Genomic DNA, 14,512 nt, shown 5'->3' with positions numbered 1-14,512 from the left:
TTTTTTAAAATTTATCGTAATTTTCTATAATAGAATATATAAACACTTATTTCCATTGCATTTCTATCGTTTCAATTTCTTTGGTACAAATAAACATACTATAATTGTCGGTAGTTCTAGTGTTAAAACATTGTACTTTTAATATACTCAAAATAAGAGAAATCGATTTGATAAGACAGTCACAGAGAAGTCCTCCACGTCATCCATATATGGACAAGACGCGTTCACTTTCGAACTAAAACAATTCTCAAACTGAACTGTTAAAAGAAATAAATTTAAGTGGGGTTCGTGAATGTTAGCGTGGTTGTGAAAATAATTACTAGGAGAAATTTCATTTTACGTAGTTTACAATTCTCTGAGAGTTTTCGACACACCGCGGATCTTTGTGCAAATTTGTATTTTTATTGTTAAAAATAACTGAAAATCACACGGATAAGGTAGTACACGATCTACGTTAATATGTACGCAGGTAAACAGACGCGTGACATCTATTGTCTTGAGACAAATGTATCTACTATGTATGTTTGCATGTATGTATGTAAATATGGTCGAAGTTGTCGAAGTGATAAAGTAATTTGTAATAATCTGTTAGTCGTCTAAAATAAAACCCTGATATAAAATAAAAATTTATTAATAGAATTAATGAAATGAGAGCTTTGAAGAGGATCGTCTCAACCCTTAAATATAATAATTCGTATCTTTAAGTAACCTTTATATTTTTGCATATTATGTTCATTCCGTAGTTTTTTAAAAATTAAAACTTCCCATGAAACGCATAAACATCCGGAGTCTAGTAATGGTTGAGCCATCGCGCAAGAATTTCAATCTTTCGCGTAAACGGGCACGAATCGATAGAGAAAACAGGAACGCAACGAGAATCGATATAATTGGATCCCGGTGATGTTTGAGCCAGCATCGTCGGCGTTTAATGGGGAATTGATAAATACGCAGAGCCTCGTCCGAGCGTTCTGGAACGGTATAAAGATCCGGAGCGCCGCGGAACGTAGCTACGAGCGATTTGATTTATTTTCAACTCGCCCCGGAAGAGAGCTGCGCGCAATTTCTGCGTGGATAACTTTCAGTTTCTGCGCACACACCCGTTCGCCGTAATCGCGACGGCGGCATACAATCTCCCTGCAGGATATATCGACGGCGCTGTTGGACTGTCCGGCGTAGCTTTATCGGGAAATTCGATCGCCTCGCAGCGGAGCGAACTGAAAGCAGCGTGCAGCGAAAGCTTACAGCAGGAAGGGCAACGATAGAGAGAAACCACCACCGGTGTGACAAGTGGAACGAAAAGTGAACGACGGAGAATGAACACGGCGAGCCAAAGGGACTCCGGTTGCGCGAAGAGAGAAAGAAAGAGAAAGTCGAGGCGAGGGGACTCGTGGCGACATTCATCCTGACGAACCGTTACTTCCATTCATCGTATTCGCGATATACCGATGCGGATACGCGGGTGCTTCCTCGATATGCATGCCTGGTGGCGTTATCATTAAAATGACATCGCGGGAACGGATGGTTAGAGAGAGCGATGAAGAGAAACAGAAAAGCTCGAAAAGGGCGGTAGAGGAGGCATAGTCGACGGGAGCCGCCTACGCTCTACCCCCTTGCACCCGACCATTTTCCTCAATTCCGCGCCGCTGCATCATAAATCCCGAAAAATCGTTAATCTCTTTTCGTCCCTTTATTTTCTCATCTCTCTTCTGTAGCAATGCGTACCCGACCTACGAATTGATTTTCATATTAAACGCATGACAAATTGTCCGGGGGTAGTTTCGTTCGCACCCGGGATACCGCGTCAAATCTGCTCGCCGTTTGATTGAAATTTCGAGACGTTAATCTCCGAACGATTTGGGAATTTCGTCGACGTTGCGAGAGGAAACTCGATGTTTAATACGGTGGCTCGCGTTTTTCTACAGGAAAAAGAAACGGGGTTTTTAATAGTATTTACTAAACAGCGATTATAAATTGTGGAGGATTGCTGTGTTGTGAGAAGAAGTAATCAAGGTAGCTGGGAAACAACGAGTACTTGTGAGAGACCGTGGCCCTCTCCTGGAGGATGCAAGAGGTCTGCAAGAGGAAGCTCGGTGTTTAATACGATGGCTCGCGTTTCTGTACAGGGAAAAGAAACGGGTGTTTTAATCGTATTTACTAACTGATAGCTGACAAACAGCGAGTACTTATGAGAAAGCGTGGCCCTCTGCTGGCGAGTGCAGGAAGTTGGCGCCACGCACAACGCAAACTACCTAACTTTACAACCTTAAATAGCACTTAATTCAACTACTACACATCAAATGTTTTCATACAATAATTGTATTCTATTGAGGAGGATGTATTTTTACAGAAATTTCAATGTTATCTTCGACTTTTCAACACTTTCACTGCCACATCATCCACATGTGGTTGACAGGATTTATCATTGTGATACTAGGAAAATTAATTCTCGACTTAAGACGTTGATAGAAATAAATTTGGATAGTATTTGTGAATTGTAACGAGGCTACGAAAATAAGTACTGAAATAAACTGTAAGTTATGTAGCTTACAATGATCTAAAATCAAAATTTTACTTTTGTAGAATATTATACGGTTTTGATATGGCAGTGAGCATGTTAAATGAAATGTCCCACTCGTAAGAGAATTCTGAGAAGAAAGGTGTCAGAGTTTTAATGTTAACACTTCTTGAACGATTAGATTGGAGTTTAGAAAACTTTATTTGGAGAGATAGAGAAGCACAGTTTATTTAATATTAATGTATGAAATAAAATACAGATAATAATAGTCGTGGCGACTGCTAGTGGACTCAGTAAGGCAACCCTAGCAAGCCATACCTTAGACGTCCGATCGGAAGATCTATCGAGTACTTGTGAGAGAGCATAGCCCTCTACTGGCGACTGTAGGAAGTGCCGCCACAAATTCTTGACTCAGATATAATAAGTGAACTTATCACGCAAAATTTATGAAGATCTACGCGATGACTTTGAATTTTATAATTTATTAAGAAACGTGGCTCCAGTTCAAACAGAAATACACATAAAATTTTCAACTCATATCAGATAACATTTCAGTAAAACTACTTTTCCTCATACCATTTACTTCTGCCAGTTGCACACGACATTCTGTATATTCGTAATCTGAAAAGGTTAAAGAAATATTTAAAATTTAAAAGAAATGAAAAAGGAGTAAAATCTATGCCTTTTCCTATCTTGTTTAATAAAAGAAACTCATATTTTTGAGTTCTCACTCGATCCTTTCACAATTCTTCGCTTTTCGCTCCCGTTTCCCGTCATCCTCAACAATAAATGGTACTCTTTGCTCACCCTTTGATACTCGCGACAGCCACATTATCCATTAATAGTGTTCCGCCTGGGTTGAAACGATGATTTCTTATTAACCTCGCCGATCAGACAAGGTTTGACTACCGGTGAGCGACGTTCGCTTTATTGGGTACGATTATTGACGTTTGCTTTATGTGAGCTACATTCACTCCGCGTGGGTGATTGGCGACATTTGTCTGACAGAAACGACATTGTCTCTACAGGGGTGATAGGCGACATTTGTCTTGTTGGAACGATGTTCGCTCTACAGTACTGGGCTGATGAGATTCGCTCTGCAAAAAGTATCGACGTTTCATACATTAAACTGCCATTTAAGACTAGCTTCCGACAATATTGTTGTGACACGTAGCCCTCGACAGTAGTAGTATATAGTTATTAAATAGAATGTTTATTCTTCAAAGTTCTCATGGTATTGACATTTGACTACTTTACCATGTAAATCCTTCTTGCGTTTTAGCCTATAATTACATCATAAATTATCACTTCAAGTGCATTTTCAAACCAATGAAATATACATCGCGTGATGAAGATTCCACATCTGATACGAAAGGGCTGTTTCCGTTGACACTTGTTTGCTCTGTTGCCTCTTATTAACGACCACCATTTTTAATCTTCAAGTTGGAGACAGGCTATTGCCTTCTTCTCTGAAAAACTGAGAGCTTCATCCTAACTATTAACATCAGTAAGAACGACTTTCTATTGAAATGAAAGCTAATACTAATAACAAATTATTCACTTTATAATATCTTTATTAAAGTTTAACTGAATTGTGAAATTAGTTCGACTGTTACCACGATTATAACTAGATCGAAATAGAGGATTGATTTTAAGAATATTTTCGATTTGATACGAGTAATAGTCACTAGGTTTAATTGATTGGAGACATTCGATCGATTGAAGCAAAGTGATTGGCCTCAACTAACGCGAACCAGCAGGTATTGTCGGGAGAAAAAAGATCAGCCCTGGGAGGAATTGCGAGTTGTATTGGTTCCGACGTTTTTGTCAGCCTTTGTAAGGCCTGCGGCTAACAAGGAACACCACTTTGATGTATCCTATCAAGTTTTATTATTTTTACATATGCTACAGAGCACTAAAAAACAAAATTTATGCATTCTTTTCTCCCAATAACGTTTCAGAGAGTTGAAATAGGCGAATATACGGATGCCGCAATTGATTCGATTGAAATTGTTTTAAAAAGTATCCCTTTTTATTAGCTGGCAAAATTGTTTTTAATCTGAAGAAATTGGGACTGCAGCCCTACTTATATTTTTTTCAACAATAGGTGACACATTGAAATTAAATAAATGAGAAATAATTAAAGTTAACGGCTCGATGCCACTGTTGCGTGATAATATTAAAGAATAACACTATAGAAATTGTCCAACTAGATATCAGATAACTTTGAACAAATAATTTTTATTCAAGTTAATAATATAAAAATAGTGTCTGGTTTCTGGACTGAAATTTATATTTACAGCTAAAAATCACAAACTGTTAGAATGATACGATTAAATGCTAATAGATCAAATAGGATTACCTATTAACCCAATTCAATCATATTTCATCCTATCTTAATAGATGAATATTTACCACAATTACCTGTTTTACACTGAACAGTAGAACAATAAGTGTAATTGGCCAAGAATAAATTCTCAACATTTATTAACCATATTACAGACAATATTCATTGCAAAGAGATTAATTAATCAATAACAGATAGCATCCTGTATCCTAAACCCTTTGTCAATTCGAGTGATCGATCAAAGACTTGCGTTCGAATGGACCAGTGCATTTTGACATATAATAGTATCAGTATCAATTAACTTACATATTATTAACTTTAAAATATCATAACTGTCGAGGATTAGTTTTTGCAGTGCATAAATAGGATTACATAAATAATTTTGCACAAAGACGAGTCAGAAAACTTAAACGATCAATCAACACGTTCTCATCAACAAAGAATTACTATTTATTATATCATATATGTATAATTATGGCATACAAAATGTATTCGTTTTTGTTTAAATTCTGTGCGTTTATGTTGTTATTCGTGTAATCAGGTTATATTTCATAAGCAATGCAATATTTTTAAACTAAAAGGCTCCATATTAGCGACATTCAGGTTGCAAAATAGTGAAAAACTTTTCCATGTTTTCTCGTATAAATGATTCCCATACTTTAATTTGTCCGTTTTAAAATAATTTGTACATCGTACTAAATATCCTGATCCGACATTACCATTACGAACCGTCTTTTAAAAATTTAAAAAGAACCTCAAGCCAAAGTATATGATTAAAAATAACTGCTTCGAGGGGCAGATTAAAAAATGTTTACACGAAATGTAAATATAAAGTAGGAAGTATCTCATAAAATGTTACGTTTTTAATGATCGTACCTCAATAGTTTTATATGCAGTACGATGAAGAAAGTCGATGTTCCATTTAGAAAACAGATTGAAGTACGTGTAGAAAAGATCTACAGCTTGTTCCAGATTCTAAAATTACCTTGCATAGTAATTTCAGTACCGTACGGTATAATTTGTAGCATTGCATTTACGTCTACCGGTTGAGGAATCTCGCAAAGCTGTTCGACGTATTTTTAGTAGATGCATGCATGTTTTCGATCGAGAAGAAGACAGTTTGTTCAAAATATTAAATCTACGTACATCGATACGTTTATGAGACGGTTGTCGATAGCGGGATTTTATTTTATTGTGCAGTACGAGCTGGAAAATAATCAGAGCCTGAGTATCCTGAGTTTCGTGCCAAGTATCGACGACGATGGCAAATATCTGGCGTGTCGGGCGGAGAACCCTGCTATTCCTGGCAGTATTTTGGAGGATAAGTGGAGGCTGGACGTGCAGTATCAGCCGGTGGTGACCCTCAAGATGGGCGAGAACTTGAATCCAGACGATATCAAAGAGGGCGATGACGTGTACTTCGAGTGCTCGGTTAGGGCTAATCCGAAAGTGTACAAGCTCGCTTGGTTCAAAAATGTAAGTTTCCTTTATCTCCCTTCTTACGTCTGCACAATTCTTATCGTTATTTCTATCTTTCCATTGGGAATAACAATCATACAGATATCAAGTATAAGAAATGTATTATATTATTATTTGAAATATAATAGAATATGTTGAGCCGTTCATAATCTCGCGGCAATAAGCACGCGGCCAAAGTGGCGACACCTGTAAGGTTGAAGATCGTACGGGGATTCCCGTGTCTTTTGTTCGAGTTGAGTCGAGTCGAGTCGTTTGTTCGTAATTTATTTAACTATGTAATATGTAATGAATAATTAAAATGGTAGTGTTTAACATTTAAATATTGTCTATATATAATTATCCAATCAGTTCCTCTGCAAGATAAATTAATTCAATGTTCCATTACTGTAGTTGTATTAACCGTATCTAAGTTTCCATTGGGAATTAACAATCATACAGATGTCAAGTATAAGAAATGTATTATATTATTATTTAAAATAGAATGGAATAGAATTAATATTCCGTTTCATATCCTAGCAAAGTATCAAATTTCATAGGTAAAAAATATAAATAATAAATTAATTCAGAGTTCCATTACACTACCTGTATTATCTGTATCGATAATTATTTCGGCGGTATTACGTCTTTGGGAAGAGTAATGAAACGAAAGGTCTTTAGTTGGCAGTAACGATTTATAAGTATAAAAAGTATTCCAAAGGCTTTAACGGCTGAAAGCACACAAATGATAGCATTTAGCACTTCGTGTCAAACATTTACTACTACGGTGAAAGGAAGATTTATGTAACAAAGTGGCGTCATTTGTTCCAGGGCAAAGAGTTGAAGAACAATTCCACAGCGGGTATCGTCCTCAGCGATCTTTCTTTGGTTCTCCAACGCATAACCCGATACTCGGCTGGTGATTATACTTGTCTTGCTGCCAATAGCGAGGGAAAGACTGCCAGTAACCCGGTGACACTTCAAATAATGTGTAAGTTTACAACTTCAACTTCAGAACTGCTTCGAATTCTATTTATTCTAGTATTATTCAGTCTATTTATTAATCACTTTATCTGTACGTACAAAAAAAGTCGTTTCATTCTTATAGTTTATAACAATGATTATACGTTTCTTAGACACATTTGTGTAGAATACTTTGATTTTATATCTAAGTAATCGTTCGGATAATACTTGCTTTCTCAGATTTGCGTAAACAATGATTTCGATTAATAAATAGTATATAAGCCATTTTACTTTTTGATTTTTCATTTATAGATTATCTATAATTGTTTTCAATTTTGCCAATTATTAACTAACTATTCCGTTACAAATTGATAGTGACATAATAAATAATTTGAAATGAAGTCATTTATCGTTATTACATCTATAAATTCTAATAATACAATTTTTTTTCTAATCGCCTACCAGAAAATTCTAACACACTTCCTTACGAATCAGCGAATAACAAATCCCCTCAAATTAAATGGTATATCGCTGGAACAAATTATTTTATTCGATTGGTATCTGCTTTACCATATCACAAAACTTATTTATGAAAAAAAATTATAAAGATATATTTTTATAATGAGTTTGTCTTCTTCCATCTGGAGTTTCCTATTTGAACAGACACGCATCATGCTATATCATACAACACAAATGATATGCCTAATCTAAGAAACGAATGTTTTATTGCATAGAAGTAAAAAGTTCCAAGAAAACACATTTTTAGAAAATTTTGTCCTGTACAATCATCAGAAATATTTTGACGTCCCCTGCAAATTCGCCTAATTGAAACCAGACAAAATCAAATTTCAAATAACTCTAAAAATCAAATTTGCCAGAAGCATATTTTTAGAAAATTTTGTCCTATACAATCATCAGAAATCTCTTGATGCCCCATGCAAATTCGCCTAATTGAAACCAGAGATAATCAAATTTTAAATAACCCTAAAAATCAAATTTGCCAGAAGCATATTTTTAGAAAATTTTGTCCTATACAATAATCAGAAATCTCTTGATGCCCCGTGCAAATTCGCCTAATTGAAACCAGACAAAATCAAATTTCAAATAACCGTAAAAGTCAAATTTGCCAGAAGCTATTTTAGGGTTAATATATTAAGTAAACTCTGTTAGTGTTTGACCTCTGATTAATGGGTTCGCGATTGCCTTCGTCAAACAAGGAATAACAAATGGGGTTTCCGTCGCGCAACAATTTGAGCAAAAATTTATTTTGCCGACGCCTAACTCGGCTACCCTTAAAGTAGCACAAAGGCGTCTGGTTTGGTCTAATCAGGGATCCCCCTTAGCCTGCCACTCGTTAATCACAAGAACAACGGAAGAGGTCGCGAATAGAATTGTAGTACCGGGTTGATATTCCCCGGACCAATTCTCTAATTTGCCAGCTCTCGCCTCGAGTCCTCGATAATTACTTAATCGATAGCAAGTGGCACCCGAGTACGCGTACCGGGAATTGGGCTTGAAGGGTACTTCAGCGCGTAGCTGGAAAATCAGCGCGAAAGGTCTGGAAGGGATATGCCCGCAGGGCGAGGATAGGATAGATAGTTTTCTGTAAAACATACAGCACGAGTTATTCTATTAGAATGGTTGGTACCCCCTGGTGGTAGCCCGGCGTATCTGCATCTTGTAAATGACCTAAGAGGGAAGGAAGGACTGCGATGCATATTCAATGTATGTAAAGCGTAGCTGAATATTCATGTGTAGGTGAACGCAGCCTGGCAATGTGCTAAGCTAGGCCAGGGGGCGACAGGGGCGCGCAGAAGTAAAGGGAACCGCGAAACCATCGTAGTGTTTTAACCTCCGTCTCTCTCCCACGCAGTGTTGACATTGGTCCAAAGCCGAGTCACTCAAGAATTTCGAAGATTGCCTCTTCCTTATCCTCGATGCAGTTGAACCATTTCTGCACCACCATGTGCTCCATCATTCGGAGGGAGGAAATTAAGAATTTATTTTTATTTATTATATTTTCAACATTCTAACTGTGTATTGCATGAAATCTTTACAACGAAAGTACAAATTTTAACCTTGTTAAGGCTACCTCGAAATTGCTGGTCACGGTGAATCCTTGCAATCAGCCACGGATAGAGCGGAAGGCCAAGTGACTGCAATTCTGGATTTTACAAGAGGTCTAATTTTCTCGTGTGCTAAAATAAATTGTGGCGGTTTGCTGTTGTAGGAAGTAGTGGGCGAGATAACAGGAGGACACCGGGAATAGAAAGTCAATCGAGTACTTGCGAGAGAGCGTAGCCTTCTGCTGGCGAGCACCGGAAGTGTCGCTACAAAATTTAAAAAAATGCTGATGTTTTTTCGATGAATTAGATCATTCCTTAAATTTTAATTTTAACGTGTTGTACATGTATGCCCATGATTTAACGAGAAATCATATGTCATGGAATTATTAAGGAAATTATCAGTATAACAAAATATTACGTGATCGATCATTTTAGAGATATAAGAAATTAGAATTATATTATTATTTATTATAAATATCAGTCTTTGTTACTCTCTGTCGTCAAAGAATTTCACTGATCGGATACTATTTTCTTCTTCTTTTTAATCTTGTTTCCGCTATTGCAATAGTGCATGATACTTGATAGTAATTATCGTTCGTGCATTGGAAACATAAAAATACTTGACCTTGTCGTGATTATAGTGGTACATTGCGTATACAGAAATACATTATGCAAATTAATTTGAGGGGTTTATATTTTCGAAAAAATGAAGTTTTAATAAGAAGCTTAATCGTTCGCAGAAAATATTCTTCATCGACTTCTTTGCGACAGTTTTAGAATGTATGTTTTATGCTTTCGTAAACTCACGTGCTCAATAATTTTAGGTAACGCGTTAAAGTCTAAAAAATAAAAAGTATTTTTATCCCCATTTTTTCGTTCTATGTTTCATTTTCTTGTCCATGCTATTCGAAAGCACAGACCTCGAGATCTAATCCATTTTAATTGGATCAAAGTTTGGAGATTGGGATGGTCAAAGCATCCTCCTTAGGATTGCTTCCTCTTCCCGCCGCGCTAAACATGACCAACAAAGTTTCGATGTGTGTTTTGGGTCGCTGTCTTCCTTGGATAACAAATCGTTTACACACCCAGCCTTCCTCCAGATGGAACGGTATGTTCCTCTGGTACGCGGCTGTACTACACCTCTTGCCGTCTATTTTGACTAAATCGCCGACTTTATCATCGGATAAACAACCCCACACCATTATACTCCCGCCGCCGTGTTTGGACGTGGCCATCACACACACATTTAGCGTGTTTACATTTGCCCTGAACAAAGTCAACCTTCTTCGATTCTGTGCGTTTGCTTGTCTGAAGAAAATAGTTTCTTCCTTGTTGAACGCCAATCTAACATAATGCAAAGGATTAAATTAGTGGCATTAAAGGAACTTGACATAACGAATGATCTAATATATGTGATATCTTTTTAAAGTTATGATACAGTAGAGTTCCGATTATCTGGAATGTCCGAATAATTGGCATATTCACCCCGATTATTCTTTGATAAATGTTTGACAAATATTTCACACAAACAAAAAAGTCACAGCTCCATGCATCCAGCAGTGACGTCGATACTAAACAGTTGACGATTCAAGCGTAGGAATTTTATATATTTTATTTTTTATTAATATATTACTCATGGTTGTGTTTATTCAAAATGGAAAACAAATTTTAAAGAAAAATTGACAGTTGGAAAGTGCGGAAATTTTTTGGCGAAAATTAAAAAATTCCAAATTATTTTTGTTTACGAGGTTCAATTACAATTACTTTTTGTAAACACACATACTCCCGAAATCCTGCGCACTTTTGAAAAAAAAATTCTTTACCGAAAATATAATGGGTGGCCAGAAATATTTCTCCACATGCATATGTTTAAAAAATCATAACTCTTGAACGGATTTAAGGATTTTAATGTTTTAAAATGCAAACAACGCGTATTTTGGTAAGGAAAATTTAGACATTCTAAAAATGTTGGGGAAATTGTTCCTTAACCCCATAAAAATGGTCCAATTTTCAAACGACTACAACTCCTACAATAGTAAACGTATCTCAATAAAATTAAGTATAAAAGTAGAGCTTATGGATACCTACAAAAAAGTGTTAAACAACGTTTCTGTAAGGCGTCAAACAAAATTATTAAAAATAAAAAACAAATTTTTAAGAAAAATTGACAGGTGGTAAGTGCAGAAATTGTTCGGTGAAATTAAAAAATTTCAAATCATTTTAGAAAAATTATTTTCGGTTGCGGGGGTCAATTAGAATTACTTTTTGTGACTACTTATTAAATGTAAGGTCTACTCGTGTATCTCGTCTGTGATTATATTCCTCGTTTCTATAACTTCATATGTAGGTATAATTCAATTATCTGGCATATTTGATTTTCTGGTATTTCCCCAGTCCCGAGTATGCCGGCTAATAAGGATTAATATCTGCAAGGAGTATAAGGATTAATATCTGCAATTAAATGATTTTGGTCACTAACTAACCATTACGAATGATTAAATCTGTTCTTTTGGCTACATTATAGATGACAGAAACGAAACATTGTAATAAACGATAAATATTCAATGGGCTACAAACATATATTTCTGTTTCATTTTCGAACGAGCTTGGTCCTCGATGTAACTTGTAGAATAATTGGTTGAAATCGTCTAAACAGCTGTTTTGCCACTGAAGATACAATATAAACGATACCATTTAAAAGGATGAAAGCGTTGTTGAGATATTTTCGACACCTTTACCAGAAAAATCTAGCTTAGGAATAATGTATTTCAGTTGGCCAGACTTTTTGCCTCCCTCTGATCTTCCTTGATACATTTTTCATCATACATTTACAGTATGACCGTAATTGTATAAAAAAGAGTTACTAGTTAACGAATCCCGACCGAAAATCACGCTTAAAATAATCCGAAAGGATTAAGCTGTAGGACGCAGCCAAATATACATACGTTTGACGCATATTTCCATAAAATTCCTCGAAGTTGAATTCAGAGATGGTGAAACTCAATGCGCGAAAGATTAGAGGACGCGAACCAGTAAATCTGTTTAGAGTGCGCTGATTCCTCAAAACGGGGTAATCGCCCTCTACATCGTCATTCTAAGAGGCTCATGTGGCTTTCACCCTTTGCGTGGAAGCTCCCGCTGATCTCATAAAAGGACATTATACGCATTCCAATTAGTATACTGAAGAGCTGGAGGGAAAGTCCCTGAATCTTCGTGAATGTCACCCGGAGCAGAGTCATTCTTTATAGCTCCTAGCGGTATTAAGCTGTTCATAATACGTGCTAATGAGTACCGTGGGTACATACTATGATTACCAATGAGTAAGCCGGGTCTTGATGATACATCGACGTCTGCCAACGTGAACCTGATATCGCCGATTTCTCGTATTAGTAATTAATTCGGTAGTGCATCAAACGCATCAGATTGAAACGGAGCCATCTCGTGATTCCGTGCTTCCGCCATAAATCATCGCTCGTGCCATTTGGAATTTCCGTATGCCATGGCCTATTGCAAATGCCGATGTCAAGGGGATTTCCTATTAAACGATCGATTGAACGTACCGTTGGCCGAATGTTGTCATCTTATCATTTTATCATCTTAAGTTTAACACGGTTGGAGATTATGCGTTTCACCGGTGCAAGATCTTCGGGGCCGTCCGCTTTCCGCGTAGATCGCGTTACTTGTATGTTACTTTTGCGCGAGACTAGCTTTTCCGAGAAACAGAAAACTTTACCTGATAATTTCTATTCGTTTTGCACTCATAATCGATTTTCCTATACAACAGCGGTAAACTTGATCTCTTGTTGAGCGATTTAAAGGGGAGGGGGTGGGCCATGAACTTAAGTAGATATTTTGGGGTCTGACTGTTGCTAAAACAATTGCATCTCCAAGATAGCAGGACGAAAGAAAAGGGAACGAGAAAGGAGTGTTACACCTTTGATCATCGAAAAGTTTATATACAGAAATAGGTGGTGGGTCGAGTACTTGTGAGAGAGTGTATCCCCCTTCTGGCGAGTGTGCAAAGTTCTGTTCTATATTCGATACATTTTCACCAGTTTTTTCTTAACTGTCTTTTAAGTTTGTTTCTCTCACTTGATCACAATTTCACCATAATTTTTTAAGAAGAAATACCTATAAATAATTCAAACAATTAGACGTAAATACGATGTCAATACACTGATACCATGTACTACTATAAAATGAGGTTCGAAAAATTACTAAACATGTAATGTATTTGTAAAAACTGATGAAGTTTGGTCTACTTTGAGGATATTAGTCAGAAATTTTTAACATATAAAGTATATGCATTGTATTTATCTAAGTTCCTGGTGGAATTAGGTGAACCCCAATAGGCCAAGCATATTTCAATTTTTTGCCAGACTACACAAGGTTTAATGGTTTACCGTGGAAATTTGTTAAAAAATTGATTGCTTTCTTTTAAAATAGCAGGAATAATATTAAAAACGGACATGAAATTAACGATATTTATTTGCTGCCTGAAATATTACAATCTAGGGGAAAATCTTTTATTTTCTATAGAAACAAATCGTTTCTTATTAACCTATTTGAAATTACAATTGGTTTTTGTTAGGCCAATCGGCAACTCTAATAAACTATCGTACAGTAAATAATTTTTTCATAAACAAAAAGCTAGTTTAACCTCAATTTAATCGCAGGATATTGACAAAATTAAGAAGCAGCGTTAAAATATATTTGCAATCACAAAACAAGAATATCAGAATTATCGATAGCTTTCGATAGCGGAAATTATCGATACCATATCGATACTTCTCTGCGAGATATATTGGATCTTTTAATAGATAGTCAACTGTTCGTTATGGACTTCCCTGAAGTTATCAAATTTTAAAACTGAAGTATTCATATACGTACAATTTAATTTGTAGCACTACTAGGAACTCATAAATAATTCAACATAGTTTTCGTAGAAAAAAATCTAATTAAGTTTAAGGATCCAATATGCCCAAATAAGGTACTACTATGTGTGGAGTTAATTGCATTTTTTTTATCTTTCCAATAACTCATACAATATTAATTCATCGCGTGCGACACGCGTAGGAATTTTGTCAAGTACGTTTCGAAAGTTGCTGCGCATGCAACACAACTTATTAGGTGAAAAAGTAGAGCGACTCGAGCATTGCCGTGGCG

The 14,512-nt window shown here is 36.2% G+C and overlaps 1 protein-coding gene across 1 annotated transcript in view; it reads left to right on the top strand.

Moving 5' to 3' along the window:
* The window catches only part of LOC122400560 (hemicentin-1-like), a 339,168-nt gene that overhangs the window by 277,569 nt on the left and 47,087 nt on the right, over positions 1–14,512 (top strand). The window contains exons 6-7 of the mRNA XM_043402083.1: positions 6,063–6,338; positions 7,149–7,308. Coding sequence (XP_043258018.1) covers positions 6,063–6,338; positions 7,149–7,308 — 436 coding nt within the window. The remainder of the gene's footprint in view (positions 1–6,062; positions 6,339–7,148; positions 7,309–14,512) is intronic.

The sequence above is a fragment of the Colletes gigas genome, unplaced genomic scaffold (genome assembly GCF_013123115.1).
Source record: "Colletes gigas isolate AHSC1104 unplaced genomic scaffold, ASM1312311v1 Colletes_gigas_Sc00019, whole genome shotgun sequence".
NCBI classification, from domain to species: Eukaryota; Metazoa; Arthropoda; class Insecta; order Hymenoptera; family Colletidae; genus Colletes; species Colletes gigas.
Note: the sequence above shows the minus strand (reverse complement) of the source record. Positions and strands in the feature narration are given on the sequence as shown.